Source organism: Chrysemys picta, chromosome 2 (genome assembly GCF_011386835.1).
Source record: "Chrysemys picta bellii isolate R12L10 chromosome 2, ASM1138683v2, whole genome shotgun sequence".
NCBI classification, from domain to species: domain Eukaryota; kingdom Metazoa; phylum Chordata; order Testudines; family Emydidae; genus Chrysemys; species Chrysemys picta.
Window position 1 is genome coordinate 43656739 of NC_088792.1, and position 27940 is coordinate 43684678.

The 27940-nt window shown below is 44.9% G+C and overlaps 3 protein-coding genes across 3 annotated transcripts in view; 2 read left to right on the forward strand and 1 right to left on the reverse strand.

Moving 5' to 3' along the window:
- The window catches only part of CROT (carnitine O-octanoyltransferase), a 109253-nt gene that overhangs the window by 6022 nt on the left and 75291 nt on the right, over positions 1-27940 (forward strand). The window lies entirely within an intron of this gene.
- Positions 146-15461, forward strand: LOC103307247 (acyl-CoA-binding protein homolog). The gene is made up of 4 exons (XM_065586944.1): positions 146-475; positions 13665-13781; positions 13932-13994; positions 14082-15461. Exons 1-4 carry the CDS (start codon positions 463-465, stop codon positions 14153-14155), a joined length of 267 nt encoding a protein of 88 aa, XP_065443016.1. The 5' UTR covers positions 146-462; the 3' UTR covers positions 14156-15461.
- On the reverse strand, positions 15209-27655 carry LOC135981928 (S-acyl fatty acid synthase thioesterase, medium chain-like). Its single transcript, XM_065586945.1, is given in 7 exon segments — positions 15209-15588; positions 15830-15912; positions 16297-16466; positions 23229-23328; positions 25618-25630; positions 25633-25755; positions 27526-27655. Coding segments are annotated over 7 exon segments (753 nt in total). The 3' UTR covers positions 15209-15454.

Sequence of the window (27940 nt, forward strand, 5' to 3'; positions counted from 1 at the left end):
TGCCAGTAGCCCATCACGCAGGAGTATAAAAAATGAGCCAGTGTGTATTTGTAGTTATCGTTCTGATGAGGAATTTCAGAAAGGATACAGATTTGGGCTTTGTTGCCAAGGGCGTCCTTGTTCCAGTGCATCCTTTGAGAGGGACACAAAGGAGAAACGAGTAGTTAACAGCTGTTCTCTGCATCCAGCTCCTTCTGTAAGCAAGGTGCTTTAGCTTTGCTGTTCTGACAGTCTCAGCTCATACACAGAACCCAGGCACCTGCTGAGGGGAGAAGTCCTTAGAGCTGATGTCATTTCAGTCCTGGTCCAATGAGGAAAGCGAAGTACAGCCTCTTTTGTGTGGCCTGGGGCTATAACTGGAGCTGCAGAGCAGGACTGGAGGGGCTGAGCATATAAACACTGCATCTCTGCCCTGGGAGAAGTTAATTCATTGCTGCGTCTGCTGCCACTGTTATCATCATCATGACTCTCCAGGTAAGAGGGGGGTCTGCTGCGAGGTAAGGCAAAAAGAAGCTCAGTGCAGGAGAGCAAGGGATAAGGATAGGGATGTATTGTAACATCACTGGACAATGCCCACCCCTGGCAACACATGACAGAGCGAGGATTATCATTGCATAGTCTGGGTTGTCTTGCAGCACAGCAAATAATTTAATTTATTTATTTTAGTGTAGGATGCTTAATTGGTGCATGAATTTTTGCAGGGAGCAAAGGGTTGCCTCTTTGGAGTCTGTTATTTGGTTCATAAAATTTTCAGGGGATGGGTGGACACCTGCTTTGAAGGCTGCATGCATTTTGATTGGGTCTATGCATTATTTTTCTTAGTGTGTGTGGTTGTAGCGGCACTATTATTGGGTACCTGCCTTTGGGAGGATGCATTCATTATTGTATGAGGGTGGGGTTAATTCATGAATTAATTTAGATTGATACAGAAATAAAAAGGGGCACTTTTCTCAGGATCTAGATTATTGGTACATACATTTTTGGGGCCATGAGGGGCCAGTTAATTGTAGATGCTCTTTTGAGGGTGCATGCATTATTTTCTAGGGGGGGGTTGTGTTGAAGGCGCATGCATTTTGCTGGCAAAGTTCAACTGCATATGGACTGCTAGAGAAACTAGTTGCCTCCTCTCTGAGTTGGATTTGAAGCGTTGCCCCTGTTGCTGGTTTTGAGCCCTCAATCCTTGCAGCAAGGTGGAAGCAGCACTTTCCTTTTTTTTTTTTTATCTATATCGTGAGCAACTTAGCCAGTTTTCTCCACAGCAGTCACATTAAAATGATCTCTCCCGTTTTAAGATTTGCCAGCCCATTCCCAGGCTGTTCCATTGCCCTGTTCTCTGAGGGGTTGATGTCTATTTTGCGCAGGGAGGAGCAGTGTGGCGGTGTGAGTGATGCTTCCAGGAGGAGGTGATAGCAGCTGTCTCCTAATTCCTGCGTGACTCAGATGTTGGGAGTATATTGCCAGTAACTGCAGCGTCACTCCAGAGAGAGGGTTAATCTCCTCTGAGGTAGCTTAATCTCCAAAGGGGCATGAGCTGCTGTGCGACTATAGTTTAACAGCACAGAGATTTTTGTGTGTCACTTCACAAACAAAACTCAGACCCTTCTCAAAGGGGTTGGAAACTGAACAGCCAAATCCCACCTCTCGCTCCTATTTTAGTTCAAACCAGGTTTTGTTAAATGTCCAGTAGGATCTTAAATTTGTTTCTCTACTTTTTAATTCACCCTTGAATGTGCAAAGTTGGAGTATCTTTTGTTGTAGACTTTTGTCAGCATTGAGATTTTAAAAACAAACACCAAACCTGAGTGAGATTAGCTGGGGTAAAACACTGCACGTTTATTACATGATAAACCACCTCCACAAAAAAAAATGCCCCTCATTCTATACAATGATCAAATACTCTGGCCGGGAACCATTTCAGTTCAGCATTTAAACAGCAATAATACAATGTGGGAAAAACTTAATCATGTCCATAAAGAGTCTCAGAATCAAGTTGGAGAGGAGTGGCAAGAGATTGAGGGAGCAACGTAGTAGCCAAGAATTCAGTTTTGCAAACCGCGGAAACACGGCATAAATGGAGGAGAGAAACTAAATCCTTTCAGACATTTTGCTTTACACCGAAGAAGCCATTTAAGCTTAGGTTTCTCTCCCATTTAACTGACATGGTAATGATGCAATAGTAATTTGTGCATTCAAGTATAGTGAACGGGTTTGTGTATGTGTGGTTTTAAATGTGTATAAAGTTTACTTATGGTAGAAAATTCTACTGCTTCTAATTTGAGGAGTCAGAAGGAATTTCAGTCAATACATGATTAAAATAAGCTATATTTTTAAGGGACACTTAAAATTTTTAGATTCAAAGTTTACCTATTTTACAAGAAACTAGCTCCTATGCAACATTCCATGAACAGTGACTTATGTAGGGGGTGCTGAAGAGCTGAACAATGTGTGTTTATATTAAACTTAACTGTCTTATGCAGGTTAAGTCTTCCCTGGTATTCAGTTCTTATTGCAGATGGGAATGCATTTTGCATATATCATGATATGCTATTCCCGTAATGTCTATTTTTACACTTGCATATGCAGCCCAGTAAACTAAGATTATATGCAGTATAAGATCGTTTAGAGACATATTAACTTAATTTCACAAATTAATTTTGATGTTCCCTCTCCTCTGACAAGTCTGATACCAAGCACAATCTCACTGCACTGTGAGGCCTAATCCAAAGCCCATTCAAGTTGGTGTGTATCTTTGTCTGATTTGTAATAGTTAGGTAAATGCGATTTTTATTTTAAGTGCTTGGATGGTGCTCAGAGATGTCTGTGATGGGGGACATATAAGTACAGTCTGAGAGTTTTGTCGGTGCTTGGAATCCCATACATATTTGTGTCTGTGGGGTCTTTTTTTTTATTTTTGGCGCATGGTTTTTTAAAACAGATTTTTATCCTTAGAAGGAATATGCTTGATGTTTAGGCCCTCAGATTTACTTCCTTAAAGACAGGTAAATTCCCTTGTGAATGTCTTTTATATATTTAGGCCAAAATTTTCAAACTTAGCTGCTTACAAGTAGGGTCCATGATTTTTCAGAGATGCTGAGCATGAATAGTTCCTATTTATTTCTGGCCTTATTTTAGATCCAGTTATTGGTGCAATTTTTTTACACTGGTCACGTAATATATAAATGTTAATATTTTAAAATATATTTAGTATTGGTGTCTATGCTTTGTAGGAATGATGTTGAGTTACATGTGTGCAAAACTCTTTTTATGATTCCTGAAAAACTTTCCATTACATCGGTCTGATGCTGCACTGTGCAGCGAACCACCTGAGCATGTCCCACATACTCTCAAACAGTAAGTGTTTAGCAGTGTGGCCTAACTGATAGCACAATGGATTGGGACTCCAGCAATGTAGGTTCTGTTCTCAGCTCTGCTGCTGACTGTCTAGGTGAGCTTGGGCATGTCAATTCACTCCTCTGTGCCTGCTTTCCCCATCTGTGGAATGGGGGTAATTATATTTACCTCCTTTGTAAAACGCTTTGAGAAGTGGAGATGCAGAGAACTAGATATTATCTGATTAGACCTGTAATCTGTACTTGTTTGACCATATAATGTGTGTTCGCATTGCTCTGACAGAAGAATAATGTTTTTTTTAAAAAAAAGAAAGAAATAAAAGCCCGAAGCCTACCAAGAAAAAGATTAGCTGTCAAATACAGAAGTATTATGAATAACTTTCTCACAAAGGCAATGAGTCTTTTCAGAACATTTTGCCAGTAAAGAGACTCTGATACAATCTCATCTTGATGCTGATCATCTATGGTGGCCTTTAACCTTCGTTTCATCTCAAGCTCTTTCCACCTATGGAATGCTCTCTGGTGATTTGCTGCTTTCTCGTGGCATGCCAGATTTCTAGCCAGATTTTTCCAGTCCTTGTTCCTGTAGAACCCAATGTGGCTAGAACATTAGACTGGAAGAGTTTGCAACAAAAACAGTACGGAGCATTCTGTGTTTTTGAGTACATAAGCCCTGGCCTCTTCACTTTGTCACCATTGGGGATTTCACACCAGTAATGTGTTGGATGGAAACTTCTATTTTCATTGTCTTTGGGGAACATGAAGTTTTTCACTTGCTGTGGCCCGTGCAGTACAAGGAAGTCCCTCAGGCTACTGCTCAAGTGGGTCCACAGTATCGGGTCATCTAGACTTAAGGAACTAAACTCAGCAGCAGCTATTTCTTGCGCCTCTACCACACTCGTCTGTGATTTACACTTTTCTTCAGGAATGTGCATGGTTACATCCATTTGAGATGGAGATATGGATGCTGCAGTAGCTGCCAGGTCACCTGCACTCTGACTAACTGGAAGATCAGGCCTCTCCCCACCACTCACCGTGAACATTTGTGTCTATGTATCTCAGGAGAGCTCCTTCCTGCATAGATAGAAAAGCTTCCTTTGCTTTCTTTCTTTTTCTGAATGCTGCCCCAGAGGGGCGTTTTTTTATTTCACTCATGACTGCTGTTCTGTGCCAGCTATAGTGGCTCTTAACACTCAATTGAAGGGGACAAATAAGAAGGCTGGTAGCAGGGCCTGAGTGAGGGAAGATATCAGCGTCTTAAGGGCCTAACTGGCTCCTACTACTTCAGTTGATTGCCTGTTCGACCTCAAGTGGGTTCAGGGAAGCAGCAGGAAACGGAGCTCCCTGAAAAGCTGGTGTTAATCAGTCCAGGCTCCTGGGGGTGCTAGAGAGGTACCTAAGAGGCTCCTCCTCCTCTCTCTCCTTGCAGCTCCTGCTGCTTTCTGTTATTCCCTCACACCTGTTCTACTGCCTGCCTGTTATGTCTCTTGTGCCCTCCTTCCTCCAGCACAGCACGCCACTGTCTCTGTGCATCTAGAGCAGAGAGAATACTTATGCACCAGCAGCAGACACAATTTTCTACACTCTGGGTCCTAGTGGCACCCCCCCGCCCCCCCCCCAGTCTGGCACCTGAAGCGGCCGCCTCAGTTCACCTCATGATAAGGCCAGCCCTGCTAATAACTAGTACACTCTTTTCTACCATAGATTTTCCCATTGCTAACATTTAGGGAAGATGCAGGATGGGACAGGACCATCAGTTCAATCAAAAGGGTTTATATTGTACTTGAGGGTTTTTTTCTCCACCTTTTTTTTTTTTTTTTTTTTAATGAAGGGAAACTATCAGACATGTCACTTTTGGATAAAGGAAAGACGACTTATTTATCTCATCAGCGTGCCAAATTTGAAATTACATGTTTGTTTTTATGGAACTAGGAACAAGCATTTGTGGTGTCTGAGGAGCTTGCATATTAACCTAGCAACTGATCCCAAGGACGAGTTTGCTCACAATCTGTGCTGCAAGCATTTTGAAGTTCTGCCAGCTAGTCTAAGAAATTGTGCTGCCTAAGCACTTAGAAAGAAAGAACTAGTTCAATTGTGTTTTGATGGACCATTTCTTGCCTCTACTTAATCTGCTGATCAGCAGCTTCAGTATTCAAAGAAATACTAAATGACACAAAATCTCTGTCCTTTACCCACTGTAAATGCTGTGAAGCAGCTGGGCCCTGGTTAAAAAAAATAAATAAGACTATCTTCATCCCTGGCAAAACTTCAATGACTTCACAAAGGATGAATTTGTTCCATGGTGCCAATTGTTAAAATCTGGTCAGCAAGTATGAGATTTTTAAAGTCAGCACTTGCTGACTAGTATTAGAATCTACAGATTTATTTTGTCCCTTCTTTGCTTAAATTCAGTATAGATGATTATTACCTGATTAAATCTCACGTCAACAATGGTTACTTGTTTCATTTTAACATGGACAAATAAGACAAATCTTGGAAAGGATATAGATGAAATAACTTTTGCATTATCTGGTAAATACAAAGGCCATTTGTCCTGCTCTAATACGTTAAACTGCCTTAAAATAAATTTAAGACTTGTATCAATGATTAGTACATGTACCACAATGGCATCTTCGGATTAAAGTTGGTACAGTGATTTGAATGAGTAATGTGCTGTATAACGTATTAGCATTTAGTTTAAATAAGGCAAGGCGTTAAATAACTGGAGGTGCTTCTAGCTGCACTTTGATGCTTGCATTCTAAAGCATTTTATAAAACATGTAAATGCTACTACTGTTACTGTTCCCCCCTTCATTTCAGATGACACTACATGAGTTATTGTTGTAGTACTTGACCCGTCCCTGTAAATAACATCACAGGGAAATTCAGTAAAAATCAGTTTATATACTGGCAGTACTGGATTAAAGAATTTTGGGTCCCTGTGCACTACGGAAACTGGGGGCCTCTTCCCCATCCTCCCTGTCACGACAGAGGGGCAGGCGGGCCAAACCTGAGCACATTGCAACTCCACACGCCAGGTCGCAACACCAGTCACTCAAATGTGGGCCAGCCACCCCTCCATCATGAAGGAGGGGTGTCAGGCCCAAACCTGAGTGGCGCTGTGACTCCATGTGCTAGGTAGCAATGCCACCCACCCAAATCAAGGGCTTAGGAGGCCCCCTTAAAATGGGAGCCCTGTGCAAGTGCACCAAGTACAAACTGTTTAATTTGGATCTGCATACTGGGACTTTCTGCGTAATAAAGAATAGTCAAAGTACTAGAATCCCAGTTAAATTAAACTGTTTTTTTTTTTTTTAAAGAAAAGTTCCCAAAATCTAGGTGCTATCCAGACATATAGTGAGATGTAGGTCTTGCTCCAAAGAGTTTAGTGCTTTAAAATAATTTGTATATTTTCAGATTCCAGACAAATCTTCTCTTTCTGTTAGTGAGAATACTGGGCAATGGCTTTTAAACTGCAAACCTACCTGCCACATCCAGAGCAGAGATTTTTCCTTACTTCACCCTTCAATCACAAGCCGGAAGCCACCTGTCTCACCATTATGTAGGTAACCTCTACAGTCAAGAGAGATGCACTATGGTGCCACCATCCATTATCCAAATGGCCATGATGGAAACCTCCCTGTAACCTGTTCACCATTCTAATATGGGTCATATATCCTCCCTCCAATTATAGATCAAATTTGTGTTAATCTACAGTATACATTGTGGCTCCATCCCTTCACAGTATGCTTCATACACCTTCCTAATATAGCCCTGGTATAGGCTTCCAGGATAGGTAGTGTTGGCTATACAACAACCCCTACTCTTCTCATTTATTTATATATGTGCAACAGGGCAGATGTAAGTCTCTTTCATGAGGCAGCTGATGGGAGGAGGGGTTTCTCCCCAGTTGGTCAGGAAAGGATGGGCAGATATAAGGTTAGTCATGGAAAGTTTATTCACAATTTCTTGTTTTATTTAACTTATTAAGTCTGGGTATATTTTAATTAGGTTGGGCCTGAGATTTTTTTTGTAACTGATACTGAATCATTAAGATGCTAATGTAGCTTCTGTTTTTAAACAGTAACTTTCATGAGACCTCAGAGATGTGGCCCACAAATTCCACCAGTATGACTGGGTGTAGAGTCCAACAGAAATTGTACTTTGTCTTGAAAGGCAAGCACCAGGGAAATACAGCCTGTAACCCACATGAAAGCTACATTTGAGACCCTACAGTAGGTACAAGTTCTGACAATGGAGCATGTAACTAGTGTGATCCCACTTACTCCAAATTGTGCACTTAAGCTATAGGACCGATACCAATGTAGATTATAACTTTCACCTGGTAGTCCTGGTGAAAATTTTGAGCTCATCTTGGCTGCAGTTCAGAATTGAGGCTTAATTATGTTTAAAAAAAAAAAAAACACCCAAACACCTGATAAAAACTTAGGAGGAAAATTCTTTATGAAATATTCAGCAACTCCACCCCGAGAGTTGAGAAAGCTTGCACTTTACTTTTCTAGTCTTTCGGCAAAACAAGTAATCATACCTGGAGTTTCTAAACACCACCTTCCTCCCCTCCTAACCTCCCCCCCTGACCTTTGCACAACAAAATATTCATACTTGCATACGGTATAGACTGTCACACCGCAGAAATAAACAAAAAAGCCATAAGTACATTTTCCCCTCTTTGCAAGTCACTTTTAACTCTTAATCGAGCCATAGTCAACTTAAAGCAATTTTCATTGTCAATTTAACTCCCTCGAGAACACTGAATTTACAGTGTTCAATTAACATTCAGAAGATACTGAAAGGCAACACATATTTAGCTTTGACAGTGAGAAAAGATCACATGGGTATAATTATTTTAACACTAGAAATACAGGTTTCCTATATATTCAGGAGCCTGATGAGGCTGTATTTGGAGACATAATTTTTGCCCAAGTTAGGTATAGCATACTCTGCTAACTTATTATTCTAAGGAAACCATGTACTTTCCCTTCACCACAACTTATGCCACCAAAATAAAATCTGTTTACTTGGTGCACTTTCACATTAAATAAATCACTGAGTTAAAATATGTAAATCATTTCACTCCCTGCTGATATAGAATTTAATGCAGTAACTCTACAAAAATCACATTCTATGTAGCACCGTTCAGGGCAACTGCACCTGCATTCCCCCCATGTGGTTGACCAAGGGCACCCACTCTAGGCACCCAGTTCCCCTGATGTTACCTCTCTTGGGCAAAGTCCCATATCTCTCTCCCTCCGGAGTGGGATTTTTTGAGGCTGCAGTTTTCTACATTGTGAGTTCCTCAGCAAGCCACACTGCCTAAACAAGCCAACATCTGCGCTTTGCTTTCTCTCCAAAGACTATGAACAGTTGTAATTGCCCTCAGTTATAATTACCACATAGCTCTTTATAAGCAAGTACATTCATTCTTAAGGTGAAAGCATTACATAGAAAACATTAAAAGAATCTACATGCATGCTAATAAATTTACCAGGGATTACATCCAGCTCCAACAAGAGCTCTGGTAGGAATCAGTCCTTCAAATCCCACAAAACATTGGCTTTTTTGTTTGTTTGTTTGGTTGGTTGGTTGGTTGGTTGGTTTTTTTGTGTTTACAAGTTCATAACAGCCTCAGTTCAGAAGTAGCACCTGCATGAATAGGTTAGTCTTTCCTTTACAGAGCTTGGGCCTTTGATCTTGAGACTCCAAGAACAGGTAATCAGCAGACTGTGGTCCTCTCCTACACCCCTCTACACATTATTGCTGTTATATAGTTAAGAAAATAAGAATGGCCATAGTGGGACAGCCCAATGGTCCATCTATCCCTGTATCCGGCTACCATGGTTGGCCGGTGCCAGATGATTCAGAGGGAATGAACAGGGCAATTATCAAGAGAGCCATTCCTTGTCCTGCGGTCCCAGCTTCTGGCCATTGCAAGTGAGGGACATCTAGAGCATGGATTGCATCCCTGGCCACCTTGGTTAATAGCCATTGATGGACCTACCCTCCATGAATTTATCTAATTCTTTTTTGAACCAAGTTATGGTTTTGGCCTTCACAACATTCCATGGCAATGAGTTGACTTTGCATTATGTACAGAAATACTTCCTTTTGTCTGTTTTAAACCTCCTGCCCATTAATTTAATCCAGTAACACCCTAGTTCTTGTGTTATGTGAAGGGGTAAATAACACTGCCTTATTTACTTTCTCCATACCATTCATGATTTTATAGACTTCTATCATATACCCTTCCACCCCTCTGTGTTGGCTCTCTTCTAAACTGAACAGTTCCAGTCTTTTTAGTTCCCCCTTGTATAGGTATTCAAGGTGTGGGTATATTACGGATTTATATATATCCTATATTTATATTTTCTGGTTTCAGAGTAGCAGCCGTGTTAGTCTGTATCCGCAAAAAGAACAGGAGTACTTGTGGCACCTTCGGATGCATCCGAAGAAGTGGGCTGTAGTCCACGAAAGCTTATGCTCTAATAAATCTATTAGTCTCTAAGGTGCCACAAGTACTCCTGTTCTTTTTATATTTTCTGCTTTACTAGCTATCTCTTTCCTAATGGTTACTAACATTATTAGCTTTTTTTGACTGCCGCTGCACATTGAGTGAATGTTTTCAGAGAACTATCCAAGATGACTCTAAGATCTCTGTCTTGAGTGGTAACAGCTAAGTTAGACCCTCGTCACTTTGTATGTATAGTTGGGATTATGTTTTCCAAGGAGCATTACTTTGCATTTATCAACATTGAATTTCAGCTGCCATTTTGTTCCCCAGTCATCCAGTTTTGTGAGAGCCCTTTTTAACTCTTTGCAGTCAACTTTGTATTTAACTATCTTGAGTAGTTTTGTATCATCTGCAAATTTGGCCAGCTCACTGTTTTGCCTAAGTGTGACCAGTGTCAGAACAAGCATGTCTCAATTAACATTTTAAAGAGGACTAGAATAATGACGGTTGATGTCAATGGTACATATGGTAGTTCAGCAGAAGCTATCAGTGAGTCTATTGTGTCCACTTTCTTATCCTTTTAGGAGAGTTAGGGTAGAATGTTCAACCAATGCAAAGCACTTGAGGATTAGATGTAAAAAAAAAAACCCCACCTTTTCACAGAGATTTGTGTCCAAGTGTCTAAATTTAGAAGTAAATTAAATGCACTGATCCAGCCTTATTCCTATTGGGTATGAAACCATAACTTCAAATCAGAAATTTGCACAGCTACACACCACAGGGTTAAAACCGCATCTCTGACCGCTCCTGCCTGTGTGACCTTGTCAAAAATGAAGATTTTTTTCAGCGTCTTGGCCAGCTTCTTCCAAATCCAATTGGCATTATCCTTCCCAATCATCTTCTTTCATTACCATTCACAGCTCTAGCTAGCAGAGTGCCTGGGCTTGGCCACTCAAATGCTTTTACTTCTAGTTAAAAAAGAGTAACCCTTGCACCGGCCCGGGGGGGCGGGAGGGGAGGAAGAAGTTTTACGCCCTAGGCGAAACTTCCACTTTGCGTCCCCCAACCCCGCCTTCCGGCAGCTCCCCACCCCCCCTTCACCCTGAGGCACCCCTCCCCGTGGCAGCTCCCCACCTCCCGGCCTGGGGATCTGTGTGGTAACGCTGACCCGAGGGTTCCCCTGGGCTGCCTGCCATCGGCTCAGACTCCCTCTCCGCGGCTCAGACTTCCTCTCCGCGCAGCGGGCGCTGTTAAAAAAAATTTGGGGGCGCCGCTTTTTGGCGCCCCCAAATCTTGGTGCCCTAGGCAACCTCCTAGTTGGCCTAAATGGTAGCACCGGCCCTGTCCCCCCCCAAATAATAAAATGTACCATGTTACCCGCTGTAGATTAGTGCTCAGGTGCAACCCGAGCTCTGGGACCCTCCCACCTCACAGGGTGCTAGAGCGCAGGCTCCAGCCTGTGCCTGAACTTCTACACTACAATTGAACAGCCCCTTAGCATGAGCCCCGCGAGCCCGAGTCATCTGGCACAGGCCAGCCGTGGGTTTTTAATTGCAGTGTAGATATACCCTAAGTTTGTCTCACCCACTTTCCAGATTCCTCAAAAACAGTCTTCTAGGTACCAGCTAAGATGAACTCTGTCCTCTTGGAGTCCATCCATCCAGAAATCCATTTCCAGAAAAAAATCAAAAGTTCTTTCCACCTCAGAAAGCAGATTAACTCTCTAGGTGGAAAGGGGCCAGGCCTCTGTGGACAAACACTGCAATGATGTTACTGCCCGAATGTGCTAGCATCAGCTGATGCGTCGTTAAGTTGATGAGCGCTCAGTTTTGTGATCGCATGATGGGTCCTTTGAAAGGAAAGAATGGGACAAGAATCCAGCCTCTCGTTAATTCTTTTCTATTTCCCTAACCCTCATTTTTAGCCACAGTGATCTGTGTTTCTTTTAGTCCTTGTTCATGTGGGGACTGCAGTACAGAACACTCAAGTAGGTGACAGTAAAAGCACAAAACATCAGATGTTGCTCCTTAGTTGTTTACTTCTGGGGCCTGTTCCAGCCAGTACAGTCACTTGCCCAGGACGGTTTCAGGGTTAAGACACAGATACGTGCTAGGGTGGGTTCTAAAATATGAGGGTGGGGCTGACTTCTCCCATTGCAAGGGAAGTTCTCACCTGAATAAGAAGAGTCGACACCCAGTATGGAGAGGATGGTTGCATCCTGCTTGGGTAGGATGATAAGGCAACTCCCCAATCCCTGCTGATGAGACCAAGCCACAGAAGTCAAATTGACAGCTAAAGGAACACTGTGTGACTTTATTGAATACATAGCATATTATAGCACAAACTTGTAGGGAATACATTTTAATTTACAAATACTAAACATATGTATAACATATACCCTACAGTGTTTTACAATGTCATTCTTGCAAATATAGCAAACTTTGGATGAAACTTTCAAAAAAATGCAAGTAGTAATTTTGCATCGTTATATAGAGTTAAGTATTTGGTTTACAAATCATTGAAACTAACAGACTGTGAATTACATTAGCTGGACTTCAGGGCTAACTCAGTGCAAAAGAACCAGAAGCTCTGAGGTCACAGAAAGATATGTAGGTGGTTTTGGAAAAGGGTAGAGAACTCTGCACTAAGGACTTGACTGGGACCAGTAACATAGGGACAGAGAGCAGCTAGCTCAGTGTGATTAAGATGAAAAGAGACTTTCAAACCCAAATCGCCCCCTTTGTGTTTATGTAATGGGTAGCTACAATGTGTCCTTGCACTTCTGGCATATAGGGGTGATGCGTCAGTTAGACTGACTGTTGCTTTAGCCCCCAATATACAGTATTGTCACCACTGCCATGCATGCACACACAGTTGCACTGGCAGCAGAGAATTGAAAACAAAGTGGGAGTGTACTCAGCATCTTTTCAAAGCGCTTTACAGCTCCAGGGACTACTTCTTGGATGCAGTTTCCATAAGTTGGGGGTATAATAGGCCAGAGGAGGCTAAGCCTCCCCTGGTGCAGACGCTGCTGCCCTGCCACCGGACACCTGGGCTATGGTGGCCCCGCCTGCGCTCCGCCTCTTTCCATCCCTGCTCTGCCCCTTCCCCGAGGCCCCCACCGCCCGCCGCTGCCTGGCTGAGTCCCTCCTCTCCTGCCCTCCACCGCCCACGAAGCCCCTGCTGCTCACCACTTCCTTGTGAGCAGTGGGGTCCTCGCGGTGGAGAGGGGGCATGGAGAAGAGGAGGGATGTGAGGAGTAGTGGGGGGAGGGGCTCGTAGGGGAAGAGGGTGGAAGAGAGGAGAAGGCAGCAATCAGTGGCAGGGGGAGCCGAGTGGGGAGGGGGGCCAAATGGAGGTGGGGCCTGGAGCAGAGCAGGGGTGGAGTGTTGGGTGGGGCTGCAGGCGGAAGTGGAAGCTAGCCTCCCCCAGGGGAAGCTTCAACCACCACCATGGTAGTTCCTCTGCATCCCTGCCCTCAACTCAGACTCTGGATATGAATGACCTATAGTTCATAGAATTTATAAGCAGCTTGCATGATCATACCTGTGACATTCCATTTCACCATTTAGGCCGTATATGGCTCCAATTATTTAGCCAAAAATATGTATTTGGGAGGAGAGTGTTGGTTTCTTTTAACTGTGTTGATTTATCAGCCCAGCTGGCCAAATTTCTGGCCAAGTATAATTTGATTAGGGAATTATTGAGAGGCATTTACCTTTATGTATCACTGATGACAGGGAAGCAATTAGTAAATTTATGAGGATGCTACAAAGCCTAAAGCACACAACATAGGGATTAAAATGTCTAATACGCCATTGTTTGATTTCCCCCCCCCTTCCACACTGATTTCGACAGTGCTGCAGAAGATGTAAAAAAATTAAAAACGAGGCCAAGCGATGATGAGCTGAAGGAACTATATGGACTCTACAAACAATCTACTGTTGGAGACATTGATACTGGTACTTTATATGTGTGTGTGTGCATAACCCCACCACCACCACTACACACACATTTAATTCTGTAAATTTACTAAAACTAAACACTCTTTAGGTAAAATGGTATAATAACAACCAACAAATGTTTGGAATTTTTTGTTTTTTTTTCGTCAGAGTGTCCAGGAATGCTAGATCTGAAAGCCAAAGCCAAATGGGAAGCATGGAACCTTAAAAAAGGTGTTTTTACCATTAAGTTTACACTAAGTAATCAATGTTATAGAATACCAGATAAGGAAAGGTAATGACTACTATTTTCCTTTGCAGGTTTATCAAAGGAGGACGCCATGACTGCCTATATTTCTAAAGCAAGAGAGATGATAGAAAAATATGGGATCTAAAATACTCCACAATAATTCCCATAAATAATTCATTAACTTTTCATTAGCTAATGAGCTAACTCTTTTGAGGAAAAAAATGCAAAACTAACATTTTCGTGTTTAGTTTGACACTAAGATTTACCAATGTGAGTTAATTACCTACAAGGGAGTATTTACACATGCACTGTACTTCTTCAGACACTAACTTACTTACTTTAAATACATTTTTACCTACAAGATTTATTTAGGGTTTTAAACTGTCTCTTCTTTTTCCCTTTTTTTGAGGAGGCAGGAAGATCACATTCCTCTTCCTATCCAGCCAAAGTAAATTCTGAAGACAAAACTACTTACCTGTCTTTTTTTCCCAAAAGATGTAATGGGATACAGGGAGGGGGATTTAAAAAGAAAGAAAAAGAAGAGTAGTTTTTAAGATAGCTGAGTCAGGCTAATGAGGTCTCAAAGAGTGCCGATTTAAAGGAAACATTAGTTGCTTCCTGGATCCAATAATGGATAAATATACTTGTGCAAATATATCTCCCTTCTGTTAGGGTATGTCTACACTACCCGCCGGATCGGCGGGTAGCGATCGATCTATCGGGGATCGATTTATCGCGTGTAGTGTAGACGCGATAAATCGATCCCCAATCGCTCTGCCGTCGACTCCGGAACTCTACCATGGCGAGAGGCAAAAGCAGAGTCAACGGAGCTGCACCGCGAGGACATGAAGTAAGTAATTTTAATTCGATCTAAGATATGTCGACTTCAGCTATGCTATTCTCGTAGCTGAAGTTGCGTATCTTAGATCGATTCTCCCCCCCCCACCCACCCCAGTGTAGACCAGCCCTATTACAGTCATAGAAATGCAGGTGTAGAAAAACTACATTTTAAATGGAAATAACTTTGGGTCCCTCCCACCCGCACAAAGCTTATTCTTGCTTAGATGCTTTATTGGGCCAGATTAAGCTATGGTAAAGGCAGAGGGAAGCCACTGAAGCCCGACATACTACCTTTGCAATGCTTTTAGCCTACCATCCTCCCACCAGCCCCAAACTCTAACCACCACAGGGAAGCAAATTAATGTACTGGCTGTTTATTTTTAAGAATCAGAATTTTCCAAAGTATCATCATAAATTATATCCTGGAGAAACCTTTGGCTGTAGGATGCACCTGTATTAATACATCAACTGTTAGCCCTGTTACTACAGAAAGTTGCTTACCTTGCCTCTGTGGTAGTTGTAAAGTTGTATAGAAAATGTTTTGTATTATTTACTGCTTAGGACTAATCTTTGACCCCTCTCCCAGCAAAATAAAGACATATACTCAGAGATCAACAGTTTCTATACATTTTGTCATATGGTCTGCCATGAAAATTTCATTAGCAGGGTCCAGCAGATAAAAGTGTCCTCCAGGAAGCTTGTGAATACTGGTATCTCCACTTGTTACATCCTTCCATGCTGAAAGAGAATTAAATATGTAAAGCATGAGAGAAATATCAACTTGTGTAATTGTTTTACATAACTTGTTTCAAGTTTATTGAAATCTTTCTAATTCCTTATGAATCATTCTGGCTCATATACTGCAAGAATCCTTCATATTTCCATATCAATTAAAATGAGATTATGGACAGAGCTGCTCATTAATCTGATTCAACAGAAGTGTAGCTAAATATTAAAGGCAAAGCACGCTACTAGTTACCTTCTAAATCATATGGCAAATCTTCAGACCCACCAAAGCATGTAAGGTCACAAGAGAGACCATCCATTACCAGTTCCTCAGAGCTGTGAATATAAAGGAGAACTTGAATCTTTCCACTCTAGGTTCCCCCTCCAAACACAAAATATCTTTTTCTTCCCCCCTAAAACATAATAAAACACTTTGCCAATGTACTCTTTAGTACAGAATGCAACCTGCTATTTACTTACTATAAATGGGATGGGAAAGAACTGAAGGAGAAGGAGTTGTTCTACCTTTAAAATTCTAGGCTGGATCTTTAATTATGCTGTTGTTTCTATTACACAAATGCTTTTATCATGGAAACAAAGATTCAGGGACAAAAATGGGAGAGCCTTGTGTGATAGGTCTCAGTACAGGTGAATGTTCTATTTTAGACTATGAATGAATAGTCCTAGTCTCAGAATATACTGTAAAACTGTACTACTTACAGAAAGGCCTGAATAACTGTAACATCTGCTTTTAATGCAGGAATGAATTCTTTCATAATATCTTTGTCCTGCAGAAAGTCAGGAGGAGTACCTCCAAGAGACAGTATCACTTTGATAATTTCTTCTTCGTCCTGGTCTTTTATCCTGTGGAGAGGATAACAATATGGTGTCTGAAAGCATCATATAAAATATATTCTTCTTCGAGTGCTTGCTCATATCCATTCCATTAGGTGTGCGCGCGCCGCGTGCACGATCGTCGGAGAATTTTCTACCCTAGCAACACCGGCGGGTCGGCTGTGGAGCCCCCTAGAGTGGCGCCTTCATGGCGCTGAATATATACCCCAGCCGACCCGGCGCCCCCTCAGTTCCTTCTTACCGCCCCTGACGGTCGTTGGAACTGTGGAGCGCGGCATAGCTGTTCTCCACTCTCCCTAGCTTATTTAGTCATTCACGGTTATAGTTATAGTTCTAGTTGTTTATAGTTAAATAGTTGGTTTTTTCACTTGTTACTAGTTGTTATATAGTTCAAGGGGATTAAGGGGGTTGTCTCCCCCTTTTTCCCCCGGCCGCGTGGCCGGGCTCATGCCCAAGGCTCCCGGCTTCAAGCAGTGCGCCTCCTGCGCTAAGCCCATGCCAACGAGCGACCCGCACGACTCGTGTCTGAAGTGCCTGGGAGAGTCCCATCAAACAGATAAGTGCAAGATCTGTAAGGCCTTCAGACCAAGGACCAAGAAGGAGCGGGACTTTCGGCTCCGGCAACTCCTTATGGAGGCGGCACTTAGCCCGGGCGCTCCATCAGCGCGTCAGGCCCCGGCACCTGGCACCTCAGTGCGCAGTGCCCCGGCGGCACCAACTATTCCGACCACGCGAGTGGCGTCGGACAAGCCTCCACGGCACCGGACCTCGTCGGCACCGCAAGCACAGCAAGTGCCTCGGCGCCGTTCATTATCCCCGGGACATAAAAAACCCCATAAGACGGGGACCTCCGTGCCGAAGACGCCGGCTCCCCCAGTGCCGGGGGTAGAGCCGCGTCCGCCTGTGGAGCACCGGAAACAGGTGCCTCCAGCACCGTCGACTCCGGCGCCGAGGCCGTTGAGTCCGGTGCAGACAGGGTCTCCACCGAGACCGGCGGTGATACAGTGCCTCCCGTCGACCCCAGAGACCTTCGCGACGGCGAGAGACTTGATCGCTCTCACGGAGCCGGCACCGCCGCAACCACCGGCACCGCCGGCACCGTTGACTCGTCCGGTCCAGTCTAGGGGGAAACCTGCCTTGATGCGCCCTCCATCGCAGGGGCTGGAACCACGGCACCGGTCCAGGTCCCGAAGCAGGTCCCCACGCCGCTCGCAGTCCCGGCGCCGGATATCACCTCGGCACTGGTCGTACTCGCGGCCAAGATCTTCGTCGCGGCACCGCTCTACGTCTCGGCACCGTTATGATCGTCGGCACCGATCAACATCGAGACGTAGTTCTCGGCACCGCTACGATCGACGCTCGACGTCGAGAGGCCGCTCCCGGCACCGGGCCTACTCCAGGTCATCGTCGAGGTCCAGATCCGACTCCCGGCACCGGCGAGGTCATCGGCACCGATCGCGATCCCGGCACCGATCGCCGGCACTGCGTGGAGATAGAACATCTCCGGACCGGCACCGTGCGGCACCGCAGCCCACGGGATTCGTCTCGGCGCACTCGGCACCGCCATGGCCATCGAGATCGGTGTCTCGCTCCTCTGAGGATTTATCGAGATCGGCATACCCCCCTCAGGGGCAAGCCGAGGAGCAGGACATAGGCCATTGGCAGGAGGTAGCAGAGGACCCTGCTCATGGCCCATCTCACTGGTCGTTCTGGACCCCGTGGGCGTACCATCAGGCGCAAGGGGCTCCAATAACTTCGACCTCTCGCTCGGGCCACTCCGTTAGAAGGGCCCCGGAGTCCACCATCTCTCGGCCTCCGCCGGGGGCATGGAGGCTTCCGTGTCCGCACCACCTGACGTCCTGGACCCAAGCGCAGGTGATGCTCCGGCCCAGGAGCAGGGAGACCAGGACCCTCCCTTGGATCCTTTACCACCGGAGGCATCTTCCTCTTCCTCTCCGGATGAGGCAGTGGCGGGCACATCGTGCACAGGTCCACCCCCAGTAGATCTTCGGGCTCACCAGGACCTCCTACGTAGGGTGGCCCGTAATATGGACCTGCAGGCGGAGGAGATAGTGGAGGTGCAGGACCCCATCGTAAATATCCTCGCGGCAGATGCCCCATCGCGAGTGGCGTTACCCCTGATCCGCACGATCCAGGCGAATGCAAGTACGATATGGCAAACTCCTGCCTCTATCCCACCCACAGCGAGAGGGGTGGAAAGAAAGTACTTTGTCCCCTCCAAAGACTACGAGTACTTATATACCCACCCCCAGCCGTGTTCACTGGTGGTGGCATCAGTGAATGCAAGGGAGCGCCACGGTCAACAGGCCGCGGCGCCCAAATCGAAGGAGGCTAAGCGCCTCGATTTGTTTGGCCGTAAAGTTTATTCAGCCGGAGGGCTGCAACTTAGAGCGGCTAACCAGCAGGCGCTCCTGAGCCGCTACAACTTTAACTCCTGGAACTCTATGGGGAAGTTCAAGGAATTGGTTCCCCAAGAGTCCAGGGAGGAGTTTGGGGCCTTGGTAGAGGAGGGTAAGAAGGTGGCTCGGACCTCCTTACAGGCCTCCTTGGACATAGCGGACTCGGCTGCGAGAACCCTGGCTTCGGGCATCGCTATGCGAAGGACCTCCTGGCTCCAAGTTTCGGGTTTGCCCCCGGAATTGCAACAAACCCTGCAGGATTTGCCCTTCGAAGGACAGGGGTTGTTCTCGGAGAAGACGGACTCTCGCCTGCAGAGCCTCAAGGACTCCAGGACAATCATGCGCTCCCTGGGGATGCATGTTGCGGGCCCTCAGCGCAGGCCATTTAGGCCTCAGCCTCAGCGCTTCTACCCCCCCCCACCTCGTCAGAGACAGGACTCGGCCCGGAGGCGCGGGCGAGGTGGTAGACGAAGGTGGACCGGCCCTCAACCCGGTCAGAACCAAGGGCCACCGAGACCACCCGCAGGCCCCAGGCAGAACTTTTGAAGGTGCGGTCGAGGACGGCGCCCCAGTCATCCCCCAGGATCCAGCCCCCTCCTTTCGGGATCGCCTCTCCCACTTCCACCGTGTTTGGTCCCTTATAACTTCAGACCGTTGGGTCCTTCGCACGGTGGAGAGGGGATACGCTATCCAGTTTTCTTCAATCCCCCCCTCCCACCCCCCTTCCCCGTCCCTCTTCCGGGACCCTTCTCACGAGCAACTTCTTATACAGGAGGTTTCCACGCTCCTTGCTATGGGGGCCATAGAGGAGGTTCCAGTAGAGTTAAGGGGCAGGGGATTTTATTCCCGTTACTTCCTGATTCCCAAGTCCAAAGGAGGTCTACGACCCATCTTGGACTTGCGCGGACTCAACAAATTCGTAGTAAAGTTGAAGTTCCGCATGGTCCCTTTGGGGGCCATTATCCCTTCCCTCGATCCTGGAGACTGGTTCGCCGCCCTCGACATGAAAGACGCATACTTTCATATCGCAATTTACCCGCCTCACAGACGCTTCCTGCGATTCGTGGTAAGCAAGGTGCACTACCAATTTGCAGTCCTTCCCTTCGGCCTATCCTCGGCCCCAAGAGTGTTCACGAAATGTATGGCTGTCGTGGCAGCGTACCTTCGTCGGCAAGGGATACAGGTGTTCCCGTACCTAGACGACTGGCTGGTACGCGGTCGCACCAAAGAGCAAGTTCGAGCTCACGTCCACATGATAGTGCACACATTCAACGAGTTGGGCATCCTACTCAACAAGGACAAATCCACTCTAGAACCTACCCAGAGAATAGAATTCATTGGCGCAGTCCTAGACTCCAGACGTGCACAAGCCATCCTGCCAGACAACCGCTTTTGCACCATCACGAGCCTCATTCAAGGGCTCAAGGCCTTCCCAACTACCACGGGGAGGTCGTGCCTTACCCTGCTGGGTCACATGGCTTCCTGCACGTACGTAACCAGGCATGCCAGACTTCGGCTTCGCCCACTCCAGACCTGGGTGTCATCGATATACCGCCCACATCGGGACAGCCTGAACATGGTGGTCACGGTCCCGAACTCGGTCCTGACCTCCCTCACATGGTGGCTGGATCACAATGTGGTTTGCGAGGGGATGCCGTTTCACGCCCCACAACCCTCTCTGCTCCTGGTCACAGATGCTTCATCTCTGGGTTGGGGCGCCCATCTCAACGAGCACCATACCCAGGGCCTGTGGACTGCACCTCAGCTAGCCCTGCACATCAATGTTCGGGAACTGATGGCGGTGCGCCTGGCGTGCCAGGCATTTCTCAATCTCCTACGTGGCCGCTGTGTGTTAGTTCTCATCGACAACACCACGGCCATGTTTTACATCAACAAGCAAGGAGGAGCACGTTCGTCAATTCTATGCCAAGAGGCCATTCGCCTGTGGGACTTCTGCATCGCCCACTCAATCCATCTCATGGCATCGTTCCTCCCTGGAGTCCAGAACACTTTAGCGGACCGACTCAGCAGGTCCTTTCAAACGCACGAGTGGTCTATCCGGCTGGACATCATACATTCCGTCTTCCAGAAGTGGGGGTTTCCCCAGATAGACCTGTTTGCATCTCGAGACAACAGGAAGTGCCACGTGTTCTGCTCCCTGCAAGGTCGAGCTCCGGGCTCCCTCTCGGATGCGTTTCTCCTTCCCTGGAAAGACCACCTGTTTTATGCCTTCCCTCCGTTTCCTCTGGTCCAGAAGGTACTGCTCAAATTGCGCAGAGACCAGGCACAGGTAATTCTGGTCGCCCCAGCGTGGCCGAGACAACATTGGTACACCACACTGTTGGAACTCTCGGTTCAGACACCGATCCCGCTTCCATTATGTCCAGATCTCATCTCGCAGGACCACGGCCGGCTGCGTCACCCCGACCTGCAATCACTCCACCTCACGGCGTGGTTGCTCCATGGTTCACCCAGGCAGAGCAACAATGCTCGCACTCGGTCCAACAAATTCTGCTGAGCAGTAGGAAGCCTTCAACACGGACCACATACTTGGCCAAGTGGAAGCGGTTCTCCTGTTGGTGCGAGCAACGAACCACGTCCCCGTTACAGACACCTATTCCTCTTATATTGGAATATCTCCTCTCCCTAAAACAGCAAGGGTTGGCGATATCTTCAATTAGAGTTCATCTGGCCGCTATATCAGCCTTTCACCCAGGAGAACTCGCATCCTCGGTATTCTCTAACCCGATGGTCGTTAGATTCCTCAAGGGCTTAGACCGGATGTACCCACAACAACGTCAGCCCGTTCCGACGTGGGACCTCAACCTGGTTCTCTCCAAGCTCACAGGTCCTCCATTCGAGCCACTGGCCACCTGCTCACTTTTGTACCTATCCTGGAAGACAGCCTTCCTCGTAGCCATCACCTCAGCAAGGCGCGTTTCTGAACTCAGGGCGCTTACATCCGAGCCCCCTTACAGGGTTTTCCATAAGGATAAAGTGCAGCTTCGTCCACACCCTGCCTTTCTCCCTAAGGTGGTTTCTCCTTTTCATATCAACCAGGATATATTTCTCCCGGTCTTTCATCCTAAACCGCATGCTACTCGCCAGGATCAACGTTTGCATTCTCTGGACGTACGCAGGGCCCTGGCCTTCTATATTGACCGCACAAGGCACTTTAGAAAGACGACGCAACTCTTCGTTGCAGTGGCCGACCGAATGAAAGGCTCACCGGTCTCCTCACAACGCCTATCCTCCTGGATTACGTCTTGCATCCGGACTTGCTATGACCTGGCAGGTGTCTCAGCACCGCACCTCACCGCTCACTCCACGAGGGCCCAAGCTTCCTCGACGGCTTTCCTGGCGCAAGTTCCGATCCAGGACATTTGTAGAGCGGCGGTTTGGTCATCAGTCCACACATTTACAGCTCACTATGCACTAGTGCAGCAGTCCAGGGACGATGCTGCCTTCGGATCAGCGGTTTTGCACACAGCAATGTCTCACTCCGACCCCACCACCTAAGTTGGGCTTGGGAGTCACCTAATGGAATGGATATGAGCAAGCACTCGAAGAAGAAAAGACGGTTACTCACCGTTGTAACTGTTGTTCTTCAAGATGTGTTGCTCATATCCATTCCAAACCCGCCCCCCTTCCCCACTGTCGGAGTAGCCGGCAAGAAGGAACTGAGGGGGCGCCGGGTCGGCTGGGGTATATATTCAGCGCCATGAAGGCGCCACTCTAGGGGGCTCCACAGCCGACCCGCCGGTGTTGCTAGGGTAGAAAATTCTCCGACGATTGTGCACGCGGCGCGCGCACACCTAATGGAATGGATATGAGCAACACATCTCGAAGAACAACAGTTACAACGGTGAGTAACCGTCTTTTAGGTGTTTCATAAAATACACTGTAAACAACTGTCCCTAAAAGATTTAAGTCGTAAGAAAGAAGCTTAAAGAACATCTAACCTGTAGTGTTTTCCCCTGTCCCCAGTATAATAGTTGCATTATGATTTAGCGGCTGGTTGGTTTCAGAAGTCACATAATCTTTATAGAGATGATAATCTTGGAGTGGAAAAGAGGCTGCCCTAACACTTCTATAGAACACGCTGTAGTGGTTATTAAGTGGACTATAACAAAAGGCATTGCTAAAGCTTTGTGTCTGTCTCTTGCTGCTAGACAATAGTTTCTGAAAATGTAGCTTGTGAGGGAGACAGAAATATAAAAGCTATTCAATTTTTGGTGTGAATTTTTTATTCTAAATGCTGAAACCAAACTACCAAAATAATGTCTTTATCAGAAAGCCAAAGCAAGTAATTTATACATGATAGTTGTATAGCTAAGTGCTATTTTATTTCATATTATCAAAGATTATATCACTTACATGTGGGGCACCTGCGCTTGATATAAAAAGATGCTCTGGTTGTAGTCCATATTTTTTTTTCAAGTATACTGCAACTGCAAAACTAACATATGATCCAAAACTGCATTTAAAAGAGAAGCCAAATTAATCTGATTAAACGTATCTTGCAGGACACATTTAAACACAATTCGAATCCCAACTCTAGTAAGGTGCAATTACTGTGGTAAACATTCTTAGAAACCATAAAATGGTACCTTGGAGCAGTGTGTTATAGGTCTCGAATTCCGAGAAGTAACTTTAAAGAGTAATGATGTTAGTCAATTCACATGTAAAAGAGAAATCAGATTGCAGATCAGACCTAGTACAGCACTTTTGCTTCTTTCACGGTTCCACTTTGCTTTCAGTATGAATGAATGTTTTGAATATTCCTTGAAAACTAAGTAACCTTCAAAAGCCATTTGCTCTTCCATTATTAGTGTAAGCAGCAACATTACTATTAGGAGTAAACAGTCATAATCTAAGTAATAATTATTACACTAATACACTTATTTAGAAGGTATCTGTACCTGAAAGGTTCTAACCCTGACCGATATACATAAACAACAAGAATTTCAAAAAAGCAACAGAGAAAGGATGGTCCAGTGGTTAAGGCACTAGCTTAGCCTGAGCGCAGGTCCCTGCTCTGCCACAGACTTACATCATGACCTTGACCTGGTCATTTAGTCTCTCTGTGTGTTCTCAGAAGTGGCATAACTTATCCCCCCACATCAGTGCCACTGATGTACTTTGGCATGTAGTGTGGCAGGCATTCTACAGACAGGTTGTTGACTGAAAGTACTCTGCCTCAATGGAACTGTGCCGATGTACACCAGCAGAGGATCTAGCCTGCAGGGTGAGACAGTGAGCAGTTCCAATTCTGCTTGTTTCACATGTCACTCTCGGTGATAAGGCCAAACACTGTGCCGCCCAGAGAGTGGTCATTTATTAGTTAAGGCTTTATGTTATACGTGCTTTGACAGGCATAAGCTCTGTAATATGTACTAGCTGACAGTTGGTTTTCAAGGATATCCCAAAGCAATTCATTGCAGTAAAACACAAAGGTGTGGATTACCATGGAGAGATCTCCATTCAGAACAAGTAAACTTCCAATATTTTGAAAATGGAAAAAGCCACTTGGGCCTCCATATTCCACTTATGGTCATAACTGACTGCTCAATCATGAATCCAGTTCTGTAAATCCCATTAAGAGAGAGGAGAGCTACTGGGGAAGAAATATGCCCCAGAAGTTTTCCACTATCCAGAAGCAATAGCTCAGTCTTATCTGCACTGAGCCTCATCCACCTGTCCCACAGCCATCCTTGCAAACTCAGCTAGGCAGGAAAGGCACTGCTCTGTTGCAGGGACACAGTCATGTAGATCGGGGCATACTGCAGATATCTCAGGGTGGGTATCATATCAGTTCTCTGAGTGGCTCCACTTGTACACTGAACAACAAAGATGACACATGATCACCACTAGAATCCATATAGAAGTGATTTCAAGATAGGTGTGTAATCACCCAAGCTCCACATCTGCAAGTAGATCTACTCTGGAACTATCCTAGTAGGACAAACAGCTCCTTGCAGTTGATGGTTTCAAAAGTACTCAGCAGATTTTTCTACTGGTAATATCAGACTGCTTCACAGAAATGGCAGACACTACATACCACTTGGCTATACCACAGCCCCAACTGGATTGGTATATATCAAATAGTCTCCTTCCAGGCATATGCTCATGAAGTAGACCCAGTTTAGCCACCATTCCTTATAAAAAAAGGGAGGTCAGAGTCTAGGTAATAACTAAGCAAAATACTTAGTTTCAACAACAGGATATTGAACTAATACATAATAGAGAATAACTGGCTAGATGGTAGTACTCCAGAAAAGGATCTGGGGGTTATAGTGGATCACAAATTGAATATCAGTCACAATGGAAAAAACTCTTTCATAGCTCTAGTGTGTACAAATGTGCTGCTGTAGCATTTGTTGTGTAGATCTACCCTATGATTCTGTTTCAGCCAGTCCAGCACTCTGCCTTGGGGGAAAGAGCTAAGTAAGTCACTGTCTACGCTGTGCACCTTACAAGGGCACAGGTTTGCCGCTGTAGCTATGCCATTGTAAGGTGCACTGCGTACCTGATCTTTATCAAAATAAAACCACCTCCGATGGGCGGTAGTTTCATCGCTGGGAGCGTGGCTCCCGCCGACAAAGCGCTGTCCACACCGGTGGTTTTTGTCGGTAAACTTTTGTTGTTTTTTCACACCCCTGCGTGACAAAGGTTTTAAGAACAAAAGTGCCAGTGTAGCTAAAGCCTAAGTATCCGGCCACAGATTTTAGGCTCCTTTGCCACATATTTAAAAAGATTTTTTTACCTGTGACCAAAAATGCAAAAGGTTTCTCTTGCAAGTCTTGAAGCAAAACACTAGTAATGTCATTAACGATAGTTTTCATGTCTTTTGGAAAAGGTTCATTAACACGAGAGTCTCTTCCAGGAAGATTTACAGAATACACTAGAGGGGAAAAGAAAATTATAGTCATTTCAGGTCACTCTAAAATTCATGCCTTTAGATTACCAAAACAGAAATTAACCACACAGCTTTTATTTATTCTGCATAAAGCAAATATTAACAGCCAGTTACATAAAGGAAGGTTTTTACATTAGTGATGATAATGATTAGGTGAAGTTTTAACTCTGTGGTTAAAATGTAAAGGGCAACATGGGCTTCACTCAAGAGCTTGGTATTAATATTTTTATTCCCAACTATTATTTGTCCAGTTTATTTGGATTGTAAGATCTTTGGACAGGGACTGTCTCTTACTAGGAGTCTTGACAGCACCCTAGCACATGGGCCCCTGATCTTAGGTGAGGCTTCTAGGTATTATTGTAATATAAATAATAATCAGCATTTTAGTTGAAGAATAACTAGTATGTAAATTCTCTATATAAAATAACGTCTCACTAGAATCCTAAACTCTATTGGTAACTCTTTTGCACACCCTTTACTGCAATCTTTTTTAGTTTGAAGGCTTTTCACTTATTACCCATAGTAGAACTTGGAATCATGATGTTTATTGACATGGTTGTATATTCCTTTCAGAAGCTTGGTCTTCAAAGGACCATCCCTGGATTTTTACCCCACTGTTATATTGGGCAACTGAACAATGGGTTAAATTGTAAAAATATGTTACTATTTTTTTCATTCTCCTTTTCATAGGACGTGTCCTTCAAAGGTCACATGGAAGCAGGAGGGGTCACACACACCAAGAAGCAAAAAGTATTGTACTTAAAATAAGCCACCACATAACATAATAGATAGCAGGACAAAAATATAAGGTCAGGCCTTTTATAACTTTTTTGAGCAAAGTTAAGACAGTTCTGAAAGCGCATGCTGCTCTCTGAATTTTACTCAACAGTAGTTGCAATTGTTCTGAGGCCCCCCTCTCCCAGTAGCTTTTCTGGAAGTATTTCCGTCTAAACAGAAGACTTTTTTTTACTTCAAGGAAAATTGGATGTGACTGGCACAGCAATTCACTGGAGGTATTCAGCGTTTAGGGGACTGGTTTTATTTCAATGCTAATGCTCTCGTGTAATGCCAGATTATTCTCTTTTCTTTGTGAAAGGTCTGGAAAATAGCCATGGCTTCTCCCCTTCAAAAAGTGCAAGTATGAACCTTTTCCAGAGCTGATACAACATGATAGCCATGGGAATTACTTCACTCTGTAACGAAATGCCATTTTACTGTTACAAAGCCATTGTGTGACATTGGTTTTGATACAGGGAATGTAGAATCATGCAGAGAAGTTTAGCTAACTTCAATTCATTCTGCACAGGAAAAGGGTCTGTAGCTTCCCAGCATACTGAAATGAATTTTTAAATATCCTTTTTGAGCATTTTTGCTGCATGTACATTTTTTTAAATATAACCAAACATGTTACTGTATTGCTGACCCATTTAACAGATCTGTTTCTAAAAGAGTCAAGCCTGTTTTAGCTTTGAGAAAGAAATTTAATTGAAGGTAGTTATATTCATGTTTTGAACCCAGGAACTTGGGACCTGCTTTGCAGTGGCATAGGAGTTGAGGGAACTCAACATCCCAATGGAGGTATTAAGCACTTTGCAGGAGGGAGCCATGGTAAGAACATTATTAGAAAGATAACTCAGCTCTCTTTACCAGGGCTGAGAATAGTCTGTTTAAGATCTTACTACTCTGCATGTTAGTATCCTGTCTAGATGGCCCATCGTTATTAAATTGTACTTGTCATACACAAAAATTACTGACCTTCTATTGAGTTGTCAAAGAGTTTGCCCCATTTTGCAAAATGGGTAGCGCCACTTCCAGCCCAGGGGAAGCAAATCAGCCTATAAAGCGCGTTAGGCCTTCTGTATAGACAAGCAACAACCTTCTCCATTCTTGAGGAAGACAAAAAGAAATCTCAGTCATTTGTTCTGTTTAGTTTTTTATTTAAATTAAAGACTGTGGTTCTAGACTTCATTTAGTTCGAAACAGGCCAATATTTCCTATTGTCAAAACTGCTAGCACTGTGTCATCAGCCTGGAGCTGACCCTGACTGTAATAATCTTTGTGCAAAATATGCCTACTAAGGTATCATTTAAAAGCTAATAACTCGCTGCTCAAGCTTATCATAGTGAAATATATGTAGCAACATTGTATGTGAGGTTAGTACCTAAGAAGA

Excerpts from the sequence above, each read along its gene's own strand:
- LOC103307247 (XM_065586944.1), top strand. Across the intron at positions 13,782-13,931 it reads TGTTGGAGACATTGATACTG|AGTGTCCAGGAATGCTAGAT; the intron begins GTACTTTATATG and ends TTTTTTCGTCAG. Across the intron at positions 13,995-14,081 it reads AGCATGGAACCTTAAAAAAG|GTTTATCAAAGGAGGACGCC; the intron begins GTGTTTTTACCA and ends TTTCCTTTGCAG.